The sequence below is a fragment of the Lodderomyces beijingensis genome (genome assembly GCF_963989305.1).
Source record: "Lodderomyces beijingensis strain CBS 14171 genome assembly, chromosome: 2".
In the NCBI taxonomy this organism is placed as follows: Eukaryota; Fungi; Ascomycota; class Pichiomycetes; order Serinales; family Debaryomycetaceae; genus Lodderomyces; species Lodderomyces beijingensis.
Window position 1 is genome coordinate 1,092,679 of NC_089971.1, and position 24,294 is coordinate 1,116,972.

Sequence of the window (24,294 nt, forward strand, 5' to 3'; positions counted from 1 at the left end):
TCTCATTTTCATTCCTTTACTATTAAGACAGGGGGCCAACCTGTTAGAAGTAGCAGCGTGGAGGGCGTTTCCTGCGAACGCCGAGAGAGAGTAAGAGAGCGAGAGAGTTTGCTACCCCGTGACCCCCGGGGCTTTCAATATTATCCAATGAAACTGGAATTTGATCAGCATTATGTAAGCGCACCCAGTAGTACTACCATTACCACCACCACCACCACCGACCATCGCCCATCCATCTACTGCCTGCACTGGCAGCTGTCTCCTTTTTTTTTTTTTTTTTTTGCTTTGTATGGATAGAATTAAACCGGGCAGATAAAAACTGTCATCATCGACTATCAAACCCTCCGTTCATACAACCTTCCATACTTTCTACAACTTCCCCCAAAAACTTCAAAGAAGAGAAGAAAAATGTTGTCAAGAGCAGTGAGTTCATCGGTGAAGCGTAGTGCAAGACAAGCACAGGCGTTGAAGTCAAGAAGTTTTGCTTCAAGTTTGAAAGTCGCCAATGTCACATTAGCCAGATCCATTCACAGCATCGGACAAACTCCCATTCCAGCAAAGTCCACCGTCCAGTTCCATTCGTTCCAAAGATATGCATCGACAAAAGTGAAGGTGCCTGACATGGCTGAGTCGATCACTGAAGGTACTTTGGCTGCGTTCACCAAGGAAGTGGGCGATTTCGTCAACCAGGATGAAACCATTGCCACCATTGAAACGGACAAGATTGACGTCGAAGTCAACTCGCCAGTCTCTGGTACTATCAAGAGCTTTTTGGTCAATGTAGACGACACTGTTGAGGTTGGACAAGAGATTGCTGAAATCGAAGAAGGTGACGCTCCAGCTGGCGGTGCTGTTGAAAAGCCAAAGGAAGAACCAAAGAAGGAAGAAGAGTCCAAGCCAGAGCCAAAGAAGGAAGAGTCCAAGCCAGAGCCAAAGAAGGAAGCACCACCACCACCAAAGAAGGAGGCACCACCAAAGAAGGAAGCTAAAGAAGAACCAACTCCATCATTCACAAACTTTTCAAGAAACGAAGAAAGAGTCAAGATGAACAGAATGAGATTGAGAATCGCTGAGCGTCTTAAGGAGTCTCAAAACACCGCTGCCTCATTAACCACATTCAACGAAGTTGACATGTCCAACCTCATGGAAATGAGAAAATTGTACAAGGATGAATTCCTTGAAAAAACCGGTATCAAGTTGGGCTTCATGGGTGCCTTCTCCAAGGCTGCTTGCTTGGCAGCCAAGGATATCCCCGCCGTCAATGCCTCGATTGAAAACAACGACACCTTGGTTTTCCGTGACTACACCGATATCTCAATTGCCGTTGCTACCCCCAAGGGTTTGGTCACCCCCGTGATTAGAAACGCAGAGTCAAGATCGATTTTGGGAATTGAGCAAGAAATCTCGGCCTTGGGTAAAAAAGCTCGTGACGGAAAATTGACTTTGGAAGACATGACCGGTGGTACTTTTACCATTTCCAACGGTGGTGTCTTTGGTTCCCTTTACGGTACACCCATCATCAACATGCCGCAAACTGCTGTGTTGGGATTGCATGGTGTTAAGCAAAGACCAGTCACTGAAAACGGACAAATTGTCTCTAGGCCAATGATGTACTTGGCATTAACCTATGATCACAGAGTCTTGGATGGTAGAGAAGCTGTTACCTTCTTAAAGACTATCAAGGAGTTGGTTGAAGATCCTAGAAAAATGTTGCTTTTGGAGTAAAGTAGAGAAAATTTCAAGCAGAATAAAAAGAAGAAGAAGAAGATGATGATGATGTGTAGGAAAGTTGGAATAGATAGAACATTTTATTTAATTTTTTCTTTTTTTTTCGCATCCAAAGGAACTGAAGGAAAGATAATTGATTTGCATCTTGAACATTTCTTTCTTCATTTTGGTGTTGTAGGGTTGGGCAGTAATTTTTTCAAAATACTGGAGTTAGTGAGAAGTTGCACATGGATCTGGGGGATATTTTGGAACCTGAACGAGGACAAGTTGCTCTCGTGCTGTGAGTCTTTGGGGGAGGGGGCTGCACAGCGTAACCGGATTTAACACTTCCTCACCCCATAGCTCAGCTCAGCATGGCCCTTTTCTCAATCATTTTCTATTTAGTCTCTAACGAAACGAGTATTCAAGATATACTCCAGTCATACTAGTTATTGAATCCTGCCAAAATATGCAGAGCAATAGACACATTGAGCTGGGAGAATAAAGTTGAATCCACTTTCCCCGTTGATTATTGACACACACATTTATGCGGCGCAAATCTGTCACAGTAGGGGACTTCCTTTTCGATATTAAAAAGGCACTTACCTTCCCGTGGACCGTGACCCTTCATATCCTCAGGTATAGCTTATTGTTCCACCAGTATGACAACCTTATCCTACTGCTATCATTATCACTAGTACCACTGTCATCACCACCACCATGGCACGTGACATATCAATTTCCTCGCTCTCGTCGGAACTTTTATTTTGTGTAACCCGTGGGGCTCAGTTGTTGCGGAACAATGCCACAATGTGCTGCTGCTGCTGCACCAGATTTACCTCTTTGGGTGCAAAAATAAACACTACTGCTCTGCCAATGTTTTCATATTCCTCGCATTTCGCATCAATAATCGATACTCCAATGTCAAAATTAAAAAAGCACTCTACTCTCTTATCCTCTCTCGAGGTTGCTTCATTCTTTTCTTTATTTTAAGGTACTCTCTCTGCTCTGTTTTCCTATATTTCATTCGATTCCCATTCCCCTCGCTTCCTTTCGCAAATCACAACTTTTACGACCAAACCTCATCAATTCATCCATAAAGAAAAAAATTAAGAAAAAATCCATTGCAAGACACTTGGTCAACTACAGCATCCATACATACAAGACGACATTCATCATGGACAAGTACAATGTCTTTGAGGATTTCAAAAACGATCCCATGTCTAGTGACGGCTTTGATCAGTTTCTCATACAGGACTCCAATGAAATCGATTTCCTCCTCAGTGAAACACTATCGGGGTTGCAAGACCTAGATGTGCCCAGTGGGTTTGCAGCTGCAAGTAATAGCTCCTCGAATCCTGCAAATGGACGAAGTTTCCATTCTAGCGGCAAGTCCAAATCGCATAATAGAGGTATGAGTGGAACTGCCATTTTCGGGTTTGCTGACCACACGAGAGAGTTTTCCATCAATGGAATCACCGATTTCAACAAAGCGCCAACGTCACTCCAGAAATCATTTGATTTGAGAAGCATATCGCCTGGAGAGTTGCTACGCAGTCAGCAGCAGAAACTATTAGCTTCACAACCACCAAGATCATCACCACCAGCAGCATCAGCAACAGCACCACCATTACAACAAGAACAGGCAGAACAGCAGCGCCAGCAGATGCCAAGCCAGGAGATTCTCAATTTCAATTTCGAGGAGAAACCAACGCTCATGACCAAGGAAGAAGATGACTACGAGGAGCAGCAGCAGCAGCAAACATCAAGGAGGATGGCGCAACTGTCGCCAATAAAGCAGGCTACAACTCCCGAGACCCAAATGCAGCCAAGTTTCACCACGCAGCCACGAACTTCAAAGCAAAACGAGTACATTGTCACTAACCAGAACCCCAAATCGTATAAATTCCCTCCGTCGCCTACCCCTCCTCCACTGGAAGCACAGGGCAGGAGAATCGCCAACTCGTACTCGGCGCAATACTTGCAGTCGCTTCAACTGCAGCTCAATCACGCTTCGAAGCTACCCTTTCAATACGTGGATGACTTTGAACCACTCCTAGAAGAAACCACCAATGACAATGAGATTACATATATCCCCTTGCCCATCCAAGAGCCGGCTTATGAAAAGAGCATTAATAATCAAGCAAACATGCCCGCGACGGCTTCTTCACTACTGAGTCAATTGCAAATGGCAGCAGAACTTCCAAGTCGAGACATGGCACAACATCAACCACAACCACAACGGCAGTTACAACGGCAGTCACAACGGCAGTCACAACCACAATCACAACCGCAATCACAACCCCAGCAGGCTCAGGTACAAATGCACATGCTCATGCAAAATGGTTTGAGCAAGAATTTAAACTTCAACACTTTCCTACCACCTCCCACACCACCGACATTATCCTACGACTCCCCCGATTGGCAGTCATCACCCGAGCCACTTTCACCATCGCCTGGTCGAGCTGTATTGAGTCATCAGCATCAGCATCCACACCAAGTCTCACCTTTGCATCCAACTTTGCAAAATGCCAATGTCAATTTCTGCTCACCAGAATATTTCAACTTCCACTCTCAATCATCACCGCAACAACAGCAACAACAACATAATAGTGCCGCATCACCGCATTTCAACTTTGTTGCTCAATCACTGCCTACGCTTCAACAAGCTAATGCAATCCAACAGCAGCAGCAACAATACATTCAACAAGCACTTTATCAAAATGCTGCGGCACCGTCAGCAACATCGGCAACATCACAACAACCCCCATCACATCGAACTTCACAACCACAACAACAAGCACAAGCACAATCACTTGCATCGCAGCCAGCACCGCCACTACCTATTCTCAAACCAAACTATTGTCCACCATCATCACCATTCGCATCTAGTCTCAATTCGTCATCAACGAAATACTGCCAGTCGCCCACTAAAGAAAAGGACCCTTCCTCCCTCTCCTCATCCGCATCACCAACAATCAAAAAGTTCGATAAGCTCCGCAACGACCCCACTTTCCAAACCCCAACGAAGCCACGCCAACAACACCAACAACAGATCCTAGAATGGAGTCCCGTGATATCGCCCAACTCGAAACAGACACTAGCAAAGCAAATCAAAGACACCTCGCCGCGCCGTCGCGTCAAAAAGACATCGCTCTTACCACCCGGTGAACTAGATAACTATTGGATCGGCCCCGATGAAAACAAGATATATACATGCACCTACCGCAACTGCGGCAAGTTGTTCACGAGACGATACAATGTGCGCTCGCATATCCAGACTCATTTAAGCGACCGGCCTTTTGGATGCGAGTTCTGCGCTAAGCGGTTTGTGCGCCAGCATGACTTGAATCGACATTTGAAGGGGCACAGCGAGGCCAAGTTGAGCAAGTGTCCCTGCGGCAAGGAGTTTGCCAGGTTGGATGCGCTCAAGAAGCATCAGGAGAGAAATATCTGCGTTGGCGGCATCAAGGGGTTGGTGAGCAAGCCGCTTAAGAAGAAGAACTTGGCGGATTTTCCTGTGATTAGCGAGACTTTGGAGAGTGTTATCCAAGAGAAGTTGAATGAGGATTTGATTGAGCAAAGTCCGTGAATATCAGAGATGGGAGGGGGATTTCTAGTAATTTAATCAATAAGAAAATTGAAAAAAAAGAAAGATAAAAAAAAAAGACAAAAAAGACTGAAATTTCAAAATTTTAAATCTCCCAGTTTAAGATTTGTATGTGTGTGTTAAAAGAATATATTTTTCCACCTAGCTAGAATATAGTATTTGTAGAACTGAAAAAATAAACATGATGTTTGAGTTTCCGTAAAGCTGAGCCGCTCAACTTTTCTTTTTGGCTATTTGAGTTGATTAGATTTTTTTTTTTTAATTCCCCCCACCAGTTAGTCAAGATCCTTCTTCATTCATGTCTTCTGCTACTTCGGTTCCTGCTGTGGCAGCAGAAGCAGATACACCACTACCACCGGCAGCAGCGGCGGCAGCGGCAGCGGCTTCTTCTTCCTCCTCCAACTTGTGAATCTTCAAATGCTGATTCAAGTTGTCTGATCTGCTAAATTTTTTATTACAGATGGAACAGTCATATGGTTTTTCAAAAGTGTGCAACGATCTAAAGTGCCTCTTCAAATGCTCGTGTCTCTTGAATCGTCTCGAGCAGTAATTGCAAAGATAAATCTTGCTTTCGTCATTCAAATCGGCTTCTTTATTCTCTTTTCTGCCTCTCGTGCGATTCTTTGAGTTGATGATTGACGTAGGGAAGATCTTGGTGTCAGGTGGTAAATCGAGCGAAGCAAGATCAACTTGCACTTCAACACCTTTGGAGATCATGGTAGCAACCGGTGTATCCAACGAGGCAATAATCGGAGTCTCCTTACGTTCAAGCTCCTCCTCGGTTATCTTTTTCGTGCTCTTGATGCACGCTTTCTTGCTGCTGCTGCTGCTGGTCTTGGACATAATCTTGGAACCCAAAATCCGCTTTGATGCCGAGGCCAAGGTGGAATTGCCTGGCGTTGAAGGAGGTGTCAAGTTTTGTTGCTCCATGTCATTCGAAGGCAACCGTTGTACATTGGAAGATGCGTTGGATGACGAGACACTAATCCTTTCACTTGCGTTATCGACAATAGAAGCACCGCTACTTACAGACTGCTGCTGGTACTGCTGGTGCTGGTGCTGTTGGTTTTGTTGTTGCTGCTGCTGCTGTTGTTGCTGCTTGTTCTTTTGTTTTCCGAAAAAGATCGAAGTAGAAGATTGCTTTGCACTTGGTTCTTCCTTTGCCTTGACTTTTTCCTTCTTTTGTTTGCCAGTAGTAGCCGAAGAGGGTTTCCTCTTGCCGACATTCTCAAATAATGCAGCATAGTCTGGTTCATTCAGTTGCGATGTTTCGGAAGTCGAGTTTTCCAATGCATCCACGGCTGCGCCGCTAGTCATAATTGATGGTGTCCCACTTGAAGCAGGGTTCGAGATAGGCTCAATGTGGTCGCCCATCTCGACATCTTGCGACTCAAGTTTTTCCTCCACGGTGGGCTTACCATCTTCTTGTTTAGAGCTCTTGAATCTGGTGAAGAGGCTTCTCTTGGGTGCCTTGACTTTCTTTGTTGACGTGGTAAACTCCGGCTCAGGTTCATTTTCTTCCTTTACCGTGACTGTGTTTGCAAAATTTGAATTTTCCTGAGGAATATGGAGAAACTGATTGGCAATCTCATCCATGTTTGTGTCCACATTTTCCTCCGTCTTTACCTGCAAGTCTTCATTTACAGCCGCTTGTGGAGTACTAGACTTGAATATCGACCGTATCAAATGCCTCGACTGTGGTTGAGTTCCATTACTATTGTGATTATTATTATTATTATTACTGTTATTATTATTGTTATTACTGTTATTGTTTTTGAAAAGCGACTGCGGGGCAGGATTCTGAGCGTGAGGCGGAGATCTTTGCTGGTTTTTATCTCCCATAAAGGGTATAATGTTGGATATCGAGTTTGTAAAGCTTAGGTAGCGAGGGTTTCTCTGCTGCAGCTGTTGACTCTGGGTATTTTCAACAATCGAAGGCCGGCCAAACCCTTCCAGGGAAGGGCGATGCTGGGATCCAGATTGGTGGTCGAACGAGTTTCTTTTGATGTATTGTTGTGCCGAAAAGAATGAAGCCTGAGTCGAATGCAAAGATGAAACGGACTGTGTATGTGATGTCGAAGTTGTAAGGGGAGATAGTTCTTGTTGACTAGCTTGGTTTAAAAACTGCCCATTGGAATGGAGTTGCTGGTGGGAGTGTGAGTGTGAGTGCGAGTGCGAATTTGGCACAAGACTTTGCTGCAGTTGATGAGGTTGTTGCAGCTGTAACAACGCATGCTGGTTAATAACGTTTGCTGCATAGTATGAATCAATGGACCCATTTCTTAATCGACCCACAATTTGTTGATTTTCGCTGTCAAAAAACAAGTTGCGCCCATTTGTAAAAGCCATAGACTCATAAGCAGTATTTGTAGTACCAATACCAGTACCAGCTGCAGCTGCAGCGGCGGCGGCGGCGGCGGCGCTGTTGCTGTTGCTGTTGCTGCAGCTCGCGTGCTGAATATTTTGATAGGACGAAGCTCGAGAGTTGTTGTCAAAGGGACTAGCCTTGATCTCGTTTGGCTGCATGGGGCTCTTTAAAAGACTATTGGGTAGCCCACTGTGGGTTGTATTTTGACTGAACACCGACAATCTATTTCTGGATAGCGAGTCCCCGTCTTGGTTATGCACTCTATTGTTGGTGATGACTGAATTGTTGTCCAAGGCTTGGTCAAAATATAGATCCAGCTCAATGGTGAACGGTGGAGATTCATCGATCTCCATATTATCTTGCTCGTTTCCCATGGCGGTTTGAAGCTGGGTGTTTTGTAAATTTGAGTGAATTTGGTCCGATGCTTGGCTACTTCCATGCTGTGGTTGAGCCTGTAGCTGACTCTGACCCGCTTGAAACTCCAAAGAGTGTTGCGATTGAAACTGCTGGTCCGAGCTTTGAACCTGTCCCGGTATATTGAGCTCGAAATCCATATTGTTAACATCGAGAAAGGCAGTTCCGGCAAGTTGATAAGCAAGGTCATTTTGCAGAGACTCCGCCACGTTGTAGTTTTCATTTGCACTCATGCCATGAAGCTGCGGATAGATCTCACCATAGTCCTTGTTGATGTCTCTGGTTGTGAAATGATGGGACAGAGGTAGCTGCTGGCTCTTGTCTCGTTGCGGCAACTCGGGTGTAATGGCAAACCCTTCGTCTACAATATCCCTCGTCTTGAAATCACTATAGAACTCGGATATTAGCTGCTCCATTTCCGAGTTGGGATCCATGATCAAGTGTGGATACTTTGAGAGGCTCTGAAAACCCTCTGCTTCGTGTGTGTGTGTTGAAACGCAAGTATCTTCGTGGGATCCACAACAGGGTTGGAGTTGGCTAATTTTAGGCTGTATATATTGGCTGTTAAAATTTTTTGTTGTAGTGTGAATGTAAGTGAGTATAGTGTGAACTTATATGAGGCAGAATTCACACACTAATGGGACCAATACGAGTACATTGAAAAAAATAAAGGCTGCGGTTCTGATCCAGACCCTGATTCAGAGTGGAAACACAAGAGAGCAGTGAATGGGAACAGGAATGGGCAGATATTGCTGTTTCTGTATTGGTTAGACGAGCCACTCTCTATTCTGTACCGTGTACAGTCTACAATCTACTGTCTACTGACCACTGCTGGCCTTAAAGAAGCAGACGAGACAATATTAACGCCGGCACCCACAACAAACGTGATGGGAGAGAGAGAAAAGGACGAAGGGGGTACGGGATAACAAGGGAAGTATAAGACCTACTACTAGTGCTGCTACTAACACCACCAGTCCAGTCTACTCCTAACGGAGAACGGATCGACTGCTTCACAAGAGAGCAACAGTACCCTTCCAACCCCGATTGCAATTTTACACGGTAGTTTTGGTTTCCGTTGGAAGAGAGGATGGATGATACATGAAAGCTACTGCCTACTATGTGTATAAAGCAAAAGCCACCTTCGCTTGCTTCTTACTGGCTTTGGCTTTTTTTTTTCGCTTTTTGCTCCGTCTCCCCGCTCACGTGACCGATACCAATATACTCTGCACCATGAGAATATAGAGTTGTGGTTTTTTTCTACATTACCAGATCATCAATCCGTTCATTATTTATGCCATTTATTCGTCTATTTGCTTTTGTTCGGAAGGAATTCGTTGTCTAAGCTTTTGATATCTCGAACCTCGAACCCCCAAGTCAAAATCCTCTTCTCCAGCACCATTCTCCACTCTCTCCTCGATGTGCAGCACGAGGCTTGTCTGTTCATCTTCGCCATCTGGATTCATGATCCTTAAAACCGAACGTCGTTTACTACTTACCAACACTTGAACATCCATTTTGCCGTCGATTGAAGAAATCATTGAACGAGAATCCCTTTCCTCGCCGTCGTCTTCCTCGTCTTCTTCTGCTCTTGCGTCTTTTCCACTTCCATCGTTATCCTGCTCCTCGCCAAGTGTAGATCTTTTTGGAGGGTCGTCAAATGGGTTTGCGCTATACAGTGGCAGACTTTCCCCCAAAAACTGCTCTGAATTGGTTGTTCTCAACGATTTCAACTTGGCTGGCATTTTCCGCCTTATAGCTGGACTTGACAAAGGAGTGTTTGTATAACTAAACGATTTTTTCAAAATATGAGGACGTTTGTGCGATGAGGCACTTTGAATATAGGCGCTTTGCAAGGAAGCTACAGTCGCATTTGGCAGATAGCTTCCATGTTCACCTTGTTCACCTTGTTGCCTTTGTTCGTTTTGTTCACTTTCTGGAGTCACTTGTCTCTCCTCTGATTCATCGTCCACCATGTTCAACGTTTCATTTGAAGCTAGGTAGCTGCTCCTCAACTTGTGCTTGTCGAAATCTTGCCTCTTTTTCATCCATGAATCAATCGAAGCAGCTCCGCTTAGAGTAGAGTTTGAATCATTGACATTAAGATATATTGGCTCATGGCTCAAACTTGTTGGTGGATTCAAATAATCAAACTTGTAATCGAGCTCATTGTAAGTAACATCGTCTCGAGTCTGCTGGCGCAATTTCCATCTCCGAAGAAAGAAAAACACTAGTGCTCCAATTATTATTCCAGCAAATGATAGCAGTAGCACCGTGCTCAAAATGATTGTTTTCTTTGACGACTCCGACAGCGACGAACTGGTACCCAAGTTATTGCTGCTTGCGTGTACCTGCTGTTCGAGGTCTTGAACGAGTTTCAAAGTCTCAACGTCGTATAAGTTGATTTGATAATTGTCAATATTCTGCCTTTTGCCTTCATAAGAGTTATCAGTAGAGTTGATCACCACGAGGGTTGAAAAAATCGTAGCTGCTCCGAGCACTTGACTTATGTCAATAAGTTGTTCTAGTTCTTCCTCTTCCATGTAAGAGGTATTCCACGCCCAATCATTTGTGCTCATTTGAAGCTTGGCATACTGTGGCGTGCTGGCTTGGTCTTCAAGATCGCCTCCTAGCAACAACACTTGCTCGATTTTGAAATCATCAAAAATCGAGGATGTATCTGGTAATGGATTGAAAATCGGTAGTGTCAAGGGATATGTTCGTGAATTCATGGTGGTGGTGGTGGCTGGCGTCGAGCTTTGGCCCATGCCACCATTGTCACCCTTTGCACTTTTGTCACCCCCCAGTATCTGCTTAAACGACCAACCAGAATTGAAATCCCAAGTAGCTAGTTGATACATGTTGAGCCATCCGTTGCTCAGCTCCCCTCCAATCACTAGCTGACTTTGAACATTGGGTGCCCATATATTGGATGCGCCATAAAAAGCCTGGGGCTTTGTTGGCGTTGTGATATTGCTCACTTTGCCCGTATCGAAATCCACAGATAAAAGCCTGTTGGTGATCTTGCCCGTGTTAGTGCATACGCCTCCATAGATGTATATCGTGTTGTTGTTACTGGGGCTAGTCAAGATGGTGGCACTTTCGTAGAAAGACGTGTCTGAAACAGCATCGAAATCAAAAGTCAACGTGGTGTGGTCCCAATCGTCATCCACGTACTTGACAACCGAAATCTCTCCACTGCCACAGCAGTTCTTGTCGCTTTCATCGCCCGGTATTGCAATAAGACCATAAAGATCACCATTGAGAAGAAACAAAGTGGAGCTGATGGGGGGAGGATTCAAGGTTCGGATCTGCTGGTTGTTGTGAAGGTTTGTATGATCTGTCAACGAGCCATTTAAATGGAAGTTGAGTTTGAGCAAGTCATTGTTTTTCAAATGTAGGTATATCTCTCCCTTTTCGTATGAATACAAGGTGTTCCAACCTTTGTTGACGGCTTTATACGGACCAGACATTTTACGGGGCCGTGCGAGTTGTTTTCTTTTTCTTCCTCAGTCCTTGAGCTTTTTATGAGCGATTGGTATTGAACAGTAAAACACGTAACGGATCAAATATCCTATATCAAAACCAGATGAAATGGAGGCAGTGAGATTGTCTCTCTTCTTCCTTTCTTCTTCGTTTTTTATTCACAAAGAAGACTTGTCCCAACATGATGAATTACGGAGAACCAACCGTAGATCTGATTTTTTTTCCTTTTAATTAAAACTATCATCAACATTCCATGCAAAATTAAAAGAAAAAAAGAAAAAGATCTTGCGGGATCGGTGGTTTGTTTACAAATCAACCATCTTTGGTGCAAGAAAAGATATCGTGGGAAATTTTTTTTTTTTTTTCAATTTCACTGAGGTGGTGACCACCTCGCATTCTTCTATTCTTCTCCGCGTATCTCTATGGTCTAGAACCCCGAACCCCATACAACTTGCAGTTGAAATTTTTGGTCCAATATAGCCACGATCACGATCCTGAATATCGTGTTCCTGGTGTCGAATTTGGAGGAATTGTGGTGAAGCAGAGAAGTCGAGAGAGAAGTCATGAACTTGTCTTGAAAAAAGAATCTCAAGTTTAGGCGAATGATGGAAACATCTTGTGGTTAACGAGCTTAGTGCAATTTACTTTTGCTTTGGTCCCACTAGAGGGGCTGTCTCGTGTCTATTCCCACTAGAGATTGCGCAATAGCACAACAGCTTTATCACCTACTCTAACCTTCATCAAGAAGAGTTTTCGGGGTTTTTCTTTTGCTTTCTTGTTTTTTGTTTGTCTCTACTCCAGGCTTTTCCAGAATCCCATCCTCTGTGGAGAAAACTAGAGAGAGGGAAAAAAAATTTGACAATTGCGTCTGGAAGACGACTTCTGATATATGGGATACACAAATACTACCAGATCACGTACAGCTCATCTCATCCGATATGCCCACCAGATCCATCGACAAGATCGACATTGCCTCTCTTGAAGCAGACAACGTTCAAATCGTACTAAGATGCCCATTCCCCCAATGCAATGCACGAATCATTCCCTATTCATCTAAACTTCATCCCATTGCCGTGGAACAAGCTCCTAGTTGCATAGAAGTTCAAGATCTACAATATTGCACAACAGCTACAACAGCAGAGCAAATACCGAGACTTGCCCCCGTTACCACCAAATTCTACCAAATAGACGATGTGTGGGACTTTGACAACATTGGCGTGAGCAGACCTTCGGATGCAATACTGCTGCAAACGCCCATCATGGCCAAGAACAACGAGCAAGTCCATGTCGAGAGATTGTTGATTTGCAGCGAATGTGACCGCGGACCTTTGGGGTTTGCTGGATTATCGACGCTAGACGACAACGATCATAAGAATTTAAAGTATTTTTTGAGCGAGAATAGCGTGGTTTACGTGTTTTGAGTGATAAAGAACCAAATAAGGAAGAGAAAGAGAACCATTTGGGAAGGAGCTCATATCATTTTTGAGCCTGGATCAACGTTTTTTTTTTTTTTGCACACGCGATGGCGCGTGTCACTTTGCAAGTTGGTATGGTTTGCTGAGTAACTGGCTTGCTGGCTTGAGTAATTCTCTAAATGCTGTTTTTGCTTTTTGTTTTCTAACCGGTATAAATTCTGGCAGCCTCGCAGCGAACTCTACAGTTCGCTCTTGGGAAAGTGAGGCAGATGAAGATACAACAAGCGAATGGAAATAAAACTCCATCACGCGTGTATAGCATGATGATGATAATAATAATGATAAGCAAATAGAGAGATAGATTAGCAAAACAAAAAAAAAATAGAATTCAAGCAGATAGATCTGTCCACTTCGTTGGCCGGTGAAAAAAAAAAATCAAAACCGGGGAATGAACGTGGAGAGATGGGAAAGTGGGGAATGGGGAGTAAGGGGTAGGGAGTGGGGAGTTGAGGCCGGGTTTTGCGATTGTTGAATAATTTGTCTGTGTGGTTGCGACACAATTTTTTTTTCCGTCCCTTAACTCCGCTGTCTGCATTTGGAGAGAGATCGAGAGAATGTGTGTGTGTGCTCTTGAACTCAAAATATCAAGGCAAAGAACGTCAAGCCCTTCTAGAGAGCCTAATGTGGATAGTGATGTGGTTGAGGTCTTGGTCAGGTCTGTGGCCAATGCAGAAGGCAGAGAAAGCGGAATGAGATATGTGCGTTAGTTGTCGCCTCGCCCGAATTCCTTGTTCTATACTCCTTTTCGCGTAGTGTGGTTTTTTTCTTTTTCTTTTATTTTGCAACACAATTGAACCAACTCCTAGTCAAACATATCTACGTATATCGAGCACACCTCAAGCAAGATGCCACCAAAGAGAGGACAAACGCAAGAGGAAAAGCTCGCGGCGCTTCTCAAATGGTTTCAATCAAAACACCAATTCTACACTTTGAAAGAATGCGAAAAAGAAGCAAGCAAAGCATGCAAGATTGCCCCTATGCAAATCAAAGATTTGGTTGTAAATTTAGTTAACGAAGGCGTGGTGCAGCAAGAGAAATGCGGCACTACAAACTTGTACTGGTCTTTCAAATACTCTCAACATAAGCAGAAGATGGATCAAACTGCCAGGTTGAAGGAGGAGGTGGTGCAGAAAGAGCAGCAAAAGGGGAATCTAGAGGTCCAGCTTGCCGCTGCCAAACTTGAAAGGAGTCTAGACAATTTCCCTCAACGGCAAGAAGAGTTGTTGCGCTTGAAAGAACTCGAGGTCAAATTGGCTAGTTTGAATGCAAAAGTTGAGCAATGTGAAGAATTGAACAAAGTTGGCAAATTGACACAAGCTATCGAATTTTTCAATGATCTGATTGAGATGTTGCTATCCTATTTGGCTAGAACCACGGCGATTGATCTGTATCAGCTTCGAAAGGAATTCAACATCCCTCCAGACTTGGAAGATATGGACTCTTTTACTTGCTAGCCAAGTTGTTTCCATTCTAAAAAAAAAAAAAAATCAAAAAAGTATGATGTGTAGTTTAGGAGACGACTTCGACACCAGTTTTCGAAAATGAGCTCCAACCCGTGTGTGTCTGGTGGTCTCATCATCATTATCTTCACTTAGCACAACCTCCACCACTGCTGTGAAAGATTTAAGAGCATCAACTTGGTAGCAGCGTGAAAAGATATAAATTTCACAGGCTCTGGATAAAGAAGACTCAAAAAAAGAAAAAAAAGGTACGTGGGGTAAAACACCATAGTCTACACTTAGAAATGCTTGGTTGTCAGGCAATTTGTGTGTTTGGTTTTTTTATCTTACCACTGTTTCAAAAATCGACTGAGCTTTCCACATGATGATTCGATGAACTCAAGAAGGGTTCCTTCCCGCAGAAAAGGTACATTTGCCCTCCGTTTGCCCTCCGTGGGTAGGAGGATGGGGTGGCAAAAACTCCAACTTACAGCTTGTTCTGAGAAATATACAAGAGGTGTGCATGATTTTGCAACTTTATGACAGCAGCAGCAGCTAGAACAAAGCAAACTAAAGAATAAAAACAAGACAGAGGTTTTTTCACGGAAAGAAAGCTGGTGCAATTCAGTGTCGGCTTACAAACAACAATAACAGCAACGTCGACGACGACATTTTGACTTTATTATCCGCCCTGGAAAATTATTTTTACTTCTAGGTGGTGGTAATCTCCGTCTACCGCCGCCCAACCTGTCATACCCGCACACAGACACAGACACTCACTCTCACCCTCACCCTCACACCATTCCCCCTGTGCTACTGATTGCAAAGAGCACAGGCACATCCCAGAAGGAATACATCACATCAGTCCATGAGGAAGGGAGGGGGAGGGGGGTCTATCGCACCCTTTTCTTTGCACGGTAATCCATACTCAATTAAGGACTACTATTCCAAAAAAAAAGAAACATACAAGCGAATCATGGATTGGTGTTCTGATTGATGTTGTTTTGACTGGTTGATTAATTGATTTCATATGAGTTTAAAGGAATAGACGGTGCCATATTCGCAAAATATCCCACTGCTTGTACTTTAGTACTTTCGAAAAGAGGGAGAGGGTGATAAGAGGGAAGGACGTTGCACTAGGGTTAGTGCGTGTGTGTGTAGTACATGCAAGTCTCGTAGCTCGTATATAAGTTGAACCGGTTGGAACTGAACCCCAGATTTCCCAAACTTGCCAAACTCCCTATTTTCTTTTTTTTTTTTTGATTTTATTTCAATTTATCGGCCACTGAATAAATATCCATCCATTCTCCCTCTCCACGCCCTCCAACAACCCCTTATTTTTCATTCTTCAACCTTGAGCCTTGATTACACCACACCAACCGATATCTGACGACAACAACAACAACAACAGCAGCAGCTACAACAGCAACAGCAGCATCTACAGCAACACAATTAACTGCTCACCCGTTTTATTCATCACTTGATTGTTTTTTTTTCCAAAACTATTGAAATAAAACCAAATTATTCAAATTTTTCCCCACTTATAAGAATCTGATCGAGGTGTTTTTTTTGTCTTTTTTTTTTTTTACTTCTGACCCATAGACAAGCAACATGTTTTTCGTACCTACTGTTGCTGAACCACAGCATGCTAAAACTTTCTCCTATTTGGCTGATGGTATCATCCATGATGTTCCAATTGAAGTGGTTAAGGAGATCATTATTGAAAATGACTTGACGGAAGCCGAACTTGAGACCTATGTCAAGACTTTGACAAGACCTTCTCAGCTTCCGAAGTTTCAAGAGTGTGTCCTAAAAACTATAAATAACAATACTACTAACGCCACCAGGATGTTTGTGACGTTGATGAACATTTTCGAGTCGAGAATATTGGCTCCCACTTTGACCAACTCCATAACTTTGGTCAAGGATATGACCGTAAAAGAGCGTGAAAAGTTGTTGATGTCCTGGCGTGATTCTCCTGTCAGTCTCAAGAGAAGATTGTTTAGACTAGTTTTTTCGTTAACCGTGAAGAATTTTGCCGACATGGGAGATTTGGGTGGTGAGTTGCACAACAAGGCTATTCGTTACCCTGGTAAATCTATTCGTGAAACCGCTTACGATGGCCACGTTCCTGACGATTTTAAATACGATTTCTTGAAGAAGCCGCAATTTGACGGTGCTGAATTGTACTTGCCAGACATTGACGTGCTCATCGTTGGATCCGGTGCTGGTGCCGGTGTCATTGCTCATACTTTGGCAAATGACGGATACAAGTCGTTGATTGTGGAGAAGGGTAAATACTTCCTGCCTGACGAGTTTGTTATGAGCGATGGGGAAGGTATTGAAAACTTGTACCAAGGTAGCGGTACCGTTAGCACTGAGTCTCAGTCGCTTTTCATTTTGGCCGGTGCCACTTTTGGTGGTGGTACCACCGTCAATTGGTCGGCATGTTTGACCACCCCATTCAAGGTGAGAAAGGAATGGTACGATGACTATGGTGTCGAGTTTGCCGCTACTGATACGTACGATAAATGCCAAGATTACGTTTGGAGACAAATGGGGGCCTCTACCGAGGGAATCACCCATTCCTTGGCCAACAAGATTATCATTGATGGTGGCAAAAAATTGGGCTACCAAAGTAGAGCCATTGCTCAAAACAGCGGTGGCCACATTCACCATCCATGTGGCCACTGTTTTATTGGTTGCAGATACGGAATCAAGCAAGGCTCTGCAGTTAACTGGTTTAAAGATGCTGCCAAGACTGGATCTCAATTTATGCAGCAAGTTAGAGTCATTCGTATCCTACACGAAAAGGGGGTCGCTACTGGTGTCTTGTGTCAAGACACGGAAACCGGCGTCAAGTTCACCATTTCTGGTCCCAAGAAATACGTTGTTGCCGGAGGTTCATTAATGACACCAGTGGTTTTACAAAACTCTGGCTTCAAAAACAAGAATATCGGTAAGAATTTGACTTTGCATCCAGTCACCGCCGTGTTTGGTGATTTTGGACGTGACGTGCAAGCTAACCACTATGACCACTCAATCATGACCTCGGTGTGTACCCAAGTGGACGACTTGGATGGAAAAGCCCATGGTGCCAAGATTGAAACGATTCTCAACACCCCAGGTATTCAGGCTGTCTTCTTGCCTTGGAGGGGTAACGAAGAAGCTAGAAGAGACTTGTTGCGTTATAACCACATGTGTGCCATGTTGTTGATTACCCGTGACACTTCAACCGGTTCCGTTACCGGAGATCCACACAGACCAGATGCGTTGTACATTGATTATGACGTTTCCAAATTTGATAGGAATGCCTTGTTGCAAGCCATGCTCATCACTTCAGACATGCTTTATATCGAAGGTGCAGTGAGGATATTGAGTCCTCAGCCCTGGGTGCCAATTTTCCACTCGGACATCCCCAAGGACCAAAGATCCATCACCGATAAGGACTATGTCGAGTGGAGAGAAAAAGTCGCCAAGATCCCCCTTCTTCAATATGGAACTCCATTTGGCTCAGCACATCAAATGTCGAGTTGTAGAATGTCGGGTAAAGGCCCCAAGTTTGGAGCTTGTGACACTAGTGGTAGATTGTTTGAGGCATCCAATGTCTATGTTGGTGATGCAAGTTTGTTGCCTACTGCTAGTGGTGCCAATCCTATGATTACAACCATGACGGTGGCCAGACATGTTGGTTTGCAAATATGCGACTCATTAAAAGTCAAGGCCAAATTTTAGAGCTACTAATATTATTTACTACTTTTTTATTTGTGTTGTATATATTTGTATGCAAAGTTGAAGTTTTATATTGACATCTATACAGAAAAAAAATCACGTTGAAAAGAAGAAGAAGGAGAAAGAGTTTTCTCTTTTTTTATGAATAAAATGTAAAAATCAAGTTATTGAGAAGAAGGAGGGGATCCGATTCATGTGTCTTCCATTTCTCTTTCAATATGGACGTCCATAGCCCTGTGGCGGCTGTCCATAAAACCCCGATTGTTGCGGCTGTTGCGCAAACCCATTAAACTGTTGTTGTTGTGGTGGTTGTCCAAACCCAGTGAATTGTGGTTGCTGTTGCTGCATCTGCATCTGCATTAACCCATTCGGCTGAGCCTGCTGCTGTTGTGCAGCGGGTTGACCAGCGGGTTGACCAGTGGGTTGACCGGTAGGGTAGCTATACAACGACATGATATTCTGCTTATTGGTCTGCTGCGCCATCAATTGCGGATTGTTCATAGCCATGAGCTGCTGCTGATGTTGCGGGTTATTGGGGTCAAGATATTCTTGGCCGTTGGAATCTACGTACGAGATTTGGCCCGTGATGGGATCAGTATATTGATATATTTGCGGCATACCCGTGGGCATAGCGGACATGGCAGACATGGCGGGGTTCGAAACTGAGGCTGGCGTCGGGGTATCGCTTAGCCAATCATACGAGGCGGCAGCTGAATTGGCGGTAGCGGGGATGCTATTTGAAGCTTGGGTCAGGGCACGAGGTCTCGAGGGCAACGAAGGTGCAGTCTCTTCCTTGCGAGGGTTGATTTTGGCATCCTGTTCCAAGATATCCAACGCCACGTCAATGTTCCCCGAGCTCAAAAGTAAACTTTCCAAAATGGCATCGGTGTCATTATATCCAAAGCCTCGGATCTTGTTGACTTGCACTCGATATTGTGTATATTCATACGTTGTCAATTTTCTATGCGTCAACCTGGGGACGGGGCCCGCCGCGGTGCTGCTGAAGCCACTATTCGATCTCAGTCTATTACCGGTGGACCTCCTACCGCTGCTGCTCAAATAGCCATCTCTGTCATCGCCATACTCCGACTTGCCATTGTTATCAAAATGATCATTTGTATTACTGTCATCGTCACGGAATTTCCGCAAGATGTACTTGTCTCTGATGTACAGCTCAACAACAGAAACATCATCGTTGCCATCAAAGGGGAATGGCACCTTGCGGCTATTCCATTTCCTTCTGGCTTTTTGGTTCCCGATTTGACTTAATCTCCGCACTTGTTCATCGGTCCAATTGTCCAATGTAAGCGACTTGACTTTTGAAATGTCGTTGTTTGGCGGACCCAAGATTCTCTTGTGCACTGAAGCACATCGTCCGCATAGAAATATACCCAAGTTGTACGAGGCCCATGTTGGATATGTCGAGCCACATTCTCCACATTTATTATTGTTGCCGGAGGAGTTCACCAAATCGAGTAATTGTTTCTCGATGCTTTTCTGGTGTCTCTTCGACATGTTGCAGTGGGAGAAAGCGGAGCTTGTTAAGTTAGTGCTGTTGGTGGTGGTGGTATTAGTACTAGTGCTGGTGCTCTATAGAGGGCTGAGCGTTGAGAAGGTTTTAATGTAAATGTATAGGTTGGTCAAGATGGATGGGGCGTAGCTCGACTATGAGAGCAAATGGGAAGCTTTCGGCAATAAAGAGAAACAGAGAGAGAGGTTTTGGAGCACGTGATACGTCTTTCTTTTGACACATTATTTCACCTGATCTCCAAGGCCAACGACGACAACAACAACGAGGATACGTCAAAGGTGATATCAAAGTCAGGGGAAGATGACGTGAAACGCATCGGTTATTGAAATAGCCTATTTCTAGTAGGTAGAACTGCAACAGGTTTTTTTTCAAACAAGTGTAGATATTGATATCACAGGGGAAACGCACGTATTGGGCTCATGGTCACCTTGTACCATGGGCCATCTCTGGTGCTTTTACGCTGGACGTCATAGACAGAGTACTATTCTGACAATGAAAGTAAAGCGACCACCTGGGTAAAATCACGTTTCATTATCTATCTACTAACAATCTACGTCTGCAAAAACTCTATTCCCTCTCCGGCCCCTCTTTTTCCACCTTTCAATCTATTCATACAAGAGTGACATCATGCTGCGTAGGCGGTGAAGTGACCATCAATCTATCAACCTCAATAGCCACATCATCCAAAGCACCTTCGAGATCCATCTCGAGAAGCTGTTGATTGACCATTTGCAATTGTGTCTTGCTCAATTCCTGTCTTGTCCGATATCCGGTAGCAATGGAAACATGGAGTCGTCCAGTAAATTGGCCTCCATTCGGTACAGCTTTCGCTGAATCTAACGCACAATTGACCCCAGCTTGCACTTGGTGCAAAAAGTCTCTAGTTGGTGCATCAGACAAGTCCAAATAAACGCATAGGAAAATGTTGCCTGTATTGCCGTTGAATTCAACCGCCAAGTGTTTCTCGATTGCCAATGGCACAAATTGTTGCCGCTGTGAAGTGGCTTGTAGGATGGGAGACACAGCAACGGTCTTGGACGTGTTGGCATAAGCGCTCCCAATTTTCGTTAGCCGCTCATCCAACACCTTGATCAACGTATCTCGATTCTCTTCGGGCATCAAGTGGTTCGGCACCACGGTAACGTGCAATTTTATATCTCGTTTCCTGTCCTTGTTTGCAGCAACAAGTTTATAGTTGCGGGCCAAGATCGGTATTTGCTGGCTTACTTTCGCAGTCAACTTGTCTAGCGTATGCGATATTCGAAGTGATGGACGCCATGGTAGAAACACATACATGTTTCTGATTCTTAGTATATTGTTCATGATGGTTGGGTGTTTTAGCAGATAGATTTCAATGGCGGGGAGCTGCGGTGGTGATTCCAAATACGGATTGGTCAATGGTTTTTCTTCTTCCTCTAGCGCTATGTCCTCGCCTAATTCCAATTCTCCTTCTTCTTCTCCTTCTTCTTCTTCTTCTTCTTCTTCTTCTTCTTCTTCTTCTCCTCTGCCTTCTTCCTCTTCTGTCTCTGCTCCTGCTTCTGAATCAGACGTGTAGTTCTGAATCAAGTTCATCAAGCCAGTCTTGGGTTCACGACCAAAGACATCGCTCTGGACTTTGGGCTGGTAGCATCGGTTTTCCACTCAGTTCTTGGTTCCGTTTCCGCTTCCGCGCGGGATGAATATATAATTCACCCTCCACACTTTTCATCACCATCACCAACACCGGTATCATGTCATAGTTGGACAATTTTTCGAAACCAAGTTTGCTTGTGACCTTGTATCATTAGCCCAGGTGACAGTTGCTTCCAGAAAGAAACTATGGTCCTTTCATCGCCAATCAATATCCAGAAATGGATACAAGAGAATGGAGATTTGTTGAAACCGCCGGTGAACAATTTCTGCTTACATCGAGGCGGATTTACCGTGATGATTGTCGGTGGGCCCAACGAGCGCAGTGACTACCATATAAACCAGACGCCGGAGTATTTCTACCAACATAAGGGGACCATGTGTTTGAAAGTCGTTGACGAAGGGGTGTTTAAGGATATTTTGATTCATGAAGGAGACTCCTTTTTGCTCCCTCCAAACACACCGCATAATCCATGTCGCTTTGCCGACACAATTGGTGTTGTTGTTGAACAAGACCGTCCCGAGGGTGTCAATGATAGGATCAGATGGTACTGTGCTCAATGTCAGGAAATCATATGCGAAAAGGAATTTTATTTGACTGATTTGGGCACTCAGATTAAAGAGGCTATTGTTGCGTTTGACTCAAGCAAACAAGATAGAACTTGTCAAAGCTGTGGACATTTCAATTCCTCCAAGAGATAACTGATGTGCTCATCTTCCTTTATCCTCGCCAATCCCCCCCCCCCCCTCCCCGAAGATAAAAGTCAGAATACGCTTTTTTCATATATCCTTGTATATGGCCTTCTCTATGTCTTTTCTAATTCTATATGTAAAATCTATATCTATAACAACACTACGTCGTTTCCTTATTCTAGTTTCTTACTCTTATTGTAAGCCTCGAGGCCCTTATCGAAAGCCCAATCAACGACATGCTCCACAGGTTCATCAAACACATAAGGCAAAGCAGGAACAATGCCCAACCCAATAGCAACAGGCCCATAAGTCTTTAACGCGTGCACCGTAGAATTCTTGAACAATATCGACGAGTAGCGCACCGCGGAATGGATCGTGAACGCAGGCAACCCCATCGACGCGATACTTTGGAAAATGCCTCTTTTCAACGCCACCAACTTCCAATCAGTATCGACTGGGTTATGGGTCTGCAAAAAGGTCTCAGCAGCTAATGGATCAGCTTTAGGTCTAGTGTCCCATGGTTTCAAGCCGGGCTCGTATCGGCCCTCGGCTTTCATCTTGGTGACCCACGCAGCAAATGAAACATCGCCCAATATGTAGAGCCACGAGATGGCGTAGCCGGACTTGACTAGGTATGGATGGGCCACGGGTCTAAACGATTCTCCAATGTCCGAGGTGTACGCGACGTATCTGTGCGAGGCTAAGAGGATGGTTCTGAGTCTGTTCGCGTACGCTGCGTATCTCAAGCCTGATTCTTGCTCAATTGAGTCCACGGCGTTGTCATCGACTGCCCCTTTGACTTTTTCAATTGTTTGGTTTGCTGTTGCTCTTGGTGGAGATTGGCTTGAGCTCAGAATTGCGCTTGACATTCTTAGATGCAGTGGTGGTGAGAGGGATGCAAGTAAGAGGTACGAAGAAATGCAAAGGCGATGAGCTTTGTTTTGGTTGTCCTTGTGGTTGTGGTTGTGGTTGTTGTGAAGTGATGATATTGATGCCGTATTGTTATTATCGCTACTGGCAAATCTCAGAGTCAAGCGGATTTAAAATATAGCGAGAGAGCGTGTGTGAGAGAGAGGCGTCAATAAAATCCTTTTACGGTGTCTATTGCTTCAAAAGTGCAGCACGAGGGACATCCGCCATTCAAATTACTGCTCCTTGATTACAGCCGCAAGAGAAGATGAAGTTGAAAATCATAGTGAGATTCACCAACTCGTTGTCGTCCACGGAGAACTTACCGGACTTAACACTACCCATTAGTGTCAACTTTGATAAAGACAACATCAACAAGTTGATCACAGTTAACTGGTTGAAAGGATCAATACGAAGTAAATCGCCACAATGCAACAACAAGAGATTGAAACTTATATACAATGGCCGAGTGTTGAATGACAAGACCGATTTCGATAAAGAAGTGTTGAGACCACGTCGCGCCGTGTTGAATGAAGATGACCCCATTTATATTCACTGTGTTGTGGGTGAACGGCTCACGAAGAAGCAACTTGAAGAAGAAAACAGACTTGATAATCTACCACAGCAGGTATCAACTACTCCAGATGTCATTGGGTTTGACAGGTTGTTGCAACAGGGATTCTCAGCGGAAGATGTTCAGGATTTAAGAAGACAGTTTTTGCTGCTCTATGGTGGCTCCCTCGCGGCGGGCTCCGGCGCCAGCGCAACCGGCGCCGGTGGTGACGCCGCCAGTTCAGGTCGCGAAATTGCCGATGTGGAAGAAATTGAGAACCGGCAGCGTGAGTTGAGAGAATTGGAAGAACGATGGATTGAGAGCACTTCCAACAACGATTCTCCTGGTGGTGGTGGTGTTGGTGCTACAGGAGCTACCTCTTCCGCCGCCACAGCAGCAGCAGCTACGCAGAATAGTCTCGACGGCGACAACACCGAGACCCATGCCACGCAACCACCACTGCTAGAACTAGAAGAGTCGCAAGTCAACGAGGATTTACTATTGGGGTTTTTGGTGGGGATATTTCTCGGTGTCATCTCCGTCGTTTTTCTCTTACTCGACGACACCATTTTCAACAAACGGCAGAAAATGTCTGTTATTGCCGGTTTATTTATCAATTTCTCCCTAGCCATAGTTCGTGGACAATGGTTATAAGTTTACAACATTATATTTGTAAGTGAAGTCAATGTATGATCTACCAGCCCTCACTAAACCACCTCGTGTAGGAAAAGTTGATAAAGTGAAAGGGCAT

General features: G+C 44.4%; 12 protein-coding genes across 12 annotated transcripts; 7 read left to right on the forward strand and 5 right to left on the reverse strand. All coding sequences in view use genetic code 12, as the record gives it.

The window, feature by feature from the left end:
- Window positions 1-408: 408 nt before the first annotated feature.
- Window positions 409-1,725, forward strand: LODBEIA_P16160 (uncharacterized protein; the record flags this gene model as incomplete). Its single annotated transcript, XM_066971524.1, has 1 exon — window positions 409-1,725. The coding sequence occupies one exon, from the start codon at window positions 409-411 to the stop codon at window positions 1,723-1,725; it is 1,317 nt and encodes a 438-aa protein (XP_066828554.1).
- Window positions 1,726-2,884: 1,159 nt separating this feature from the next.
- LODBEIA_P16170 (uncharacterized protein) lies at window positions 2,885-5,299 on the forward strand (the record flags this gene model as incomplete). The annotated part of the gene is made up of 1 exon (XM_066971525.1): window positions 2,885-5,299. The coding sequence occupies one exon, from the start codon at window positions 2,885-2,887 to the stop codon at window positions 5,297-5,299; it is 2,415 nt and encodes an 804-aa protein (XP_066828555.1).
- Window positions 5,300-5,596: 297 nt separating this feature from the next.
- Window positions 5,597-8,533, reverse strand: LODBEIA_P16180 (uncharacterized protein; the record flags this gene model as incomplete). Its single annotated transcript, XM_066971526.1, has 1 exon — window positions 5,597-8,533. One exon carries the CDS (start codon window positions 8,531-8,533, stop codon window positions 5,597-5,599), a length of 2,937 nt encoding a protein of 978 aa, XP_066828556.1.
- An 864-nt stretch (window positions 8,534-9,397) lies between these two features.
- Window positions 9,398-11,569, reverse strand: LODBEIA_P16190 (uncharacterized protein; the record flags this gene model as incomplete). Its single annotated transcript, XM_066971527.1, has 1 exon — window positions 9,398-11,569. The coding sequence occupies one exon, from the start codon at window positions 11,567-11,569 to the stop codon at window positions 9,398-9,400; it is 2,172 nt and encodes a 723-aa protein (XP_066828557.1).
- A 951-nt stretch (window positions 11,570-12,520) lies between these two features.
- LODBEIA_P16200 (uncharacterized protein) lies at window positions 12,521-13,003 on the forward strand (the record flags this gene model as incomplete). The annotated part of the gene is made up of 1 exon (XM_066971529.1): window positions 12,521-13,003. One exon carries the CDS (start codon window positions 12,521-12,523, stop codon window positions 13,001-13,003), a length of 483 nt encoding a protein of 160 aa, XP_066828558.1.
- An 899-nt stretch (window positions 13,004-13,902) lies between these two features.
- LODBEIA_P16210 (uncharacterized protein) lies at window positions 13,903-14,511 on the forward strand (the record flags this gene model as incomplete). Its single annotated transcript, XM_066971530.1, has 1 exon — window positions 13,903-14,511. The coding sequence occupies one exon, from the start codon at window positions 13,903-13,905 to the stop codon at window positions 14,509-14,511; it is 609 nt and encodes a 202-aa protein (XP_066828559.1).
- Window positions 14,512-16,107: 1,596 nt separating this feature from the next.
- LODBEIA_P16220 (uncharacterized protein) lies at window positions 16,108-18,231 on the forward strand (the record flags this gene model as incomplete). Its single annotated transcript, XM_066971531.1, has 1 exon — window positions 16,108-18,231. One exon carries the CDS (start codon window positions 16,108-16,110, stop codon window positions 18,229-18,231), a length of 2,124 nt encoding a protein of 707 aa, XP_066828560.1.
- Window positions 18,232-18,441: 210 nt separating this feature from the next.
- On the reverse strand, window positions 18,442-19,743 carry LODBEIA_P16230 (uncharacterized protein; the record flags this gene model as incomplete). The annotated part of the gene is made up of 1 exon (XM_066971532.1): window positions 18,442-19,743. The coding sequence occupies one exon, from the start codon at window positions 19,741-19,743 to the stop codon at window positions 18,442-18,444; it is 1,302 nt and encodes a 433-aa protein (XP_066828561.1).
- Window positions 19,744-20,368: 625 nt separating this feature from the next.
- LODBEIA_P16240 (uncharacterized protein) lies at window positions 20,369-21,331 on the reverse strand (the record flags this gene model as incomplete). The annotated part of the gene is made up of 1 exon (XM_066971533.1): window positions 20,369-21,331. One exon carries the CDS (start codon window positions 21,329-21,331, stop codon window positions 20,369-20,371), a length of 963 nt encoding a protein of 320 aa, XP_066828562.1.
- A 246-nt stretch (window positions 21,332-21,577) lies between these two features.
- LODBEIA_P16250 (uncharacterized protein) lies at window positions 21,578-22,090 on the forward strand (the record flags this gene model as incomplete). The annotated part of the gene is made up of 1 exon (XM_066971534.1): window positions 21,578-22,090. The coding sequence occupies one exon, from the start codon at window positions 21,578-21,580 to the stop codon at window positions 22,088-22,090; it is 513 nt and encodes a 170-aa protein (XP_066828563.1).
- A 164-nt stretch (window positions 22,091-22,254) lies between these two features.
- On the reverse strand, window positions 22,255-22,950 carry LODBEIA_P16260 (uncharacterized protein; the record flags this gene model as incomplete). The annotated part of the gene is made up of 1 exon (XM_066971535.1): window positions 22,255-22,950. The coding sequence occupies one exon, from the start codon at window positions 22,948-22,950 to the stop codon at window positions 22,255-22,257; it is 696 nt and encodes a 231-aa protein (XP_066828564.1).
- Window positions 22,951-23,258: 308 nt separating this feature from the next.
- LODBEIA_P16270 (uncharacterized protein) lies at window positions 23,259-24,197 on the forward strand (the record flags this gene model as incomplete). Its single annotated transcript, XM_066971536.1, has 1 exon — window positions 23,259-24,197. The coding sequence occupies one exon, from the start codon at window positions 23,259-23,261 to the stop codon at window positions 24,195-24,197; it is 939 nt and encodes a 312-aa protein (XP_066828565.1).
- Between the last annotated feature and the right edge of the window lie 97 nt (window positions 24,198-24,294).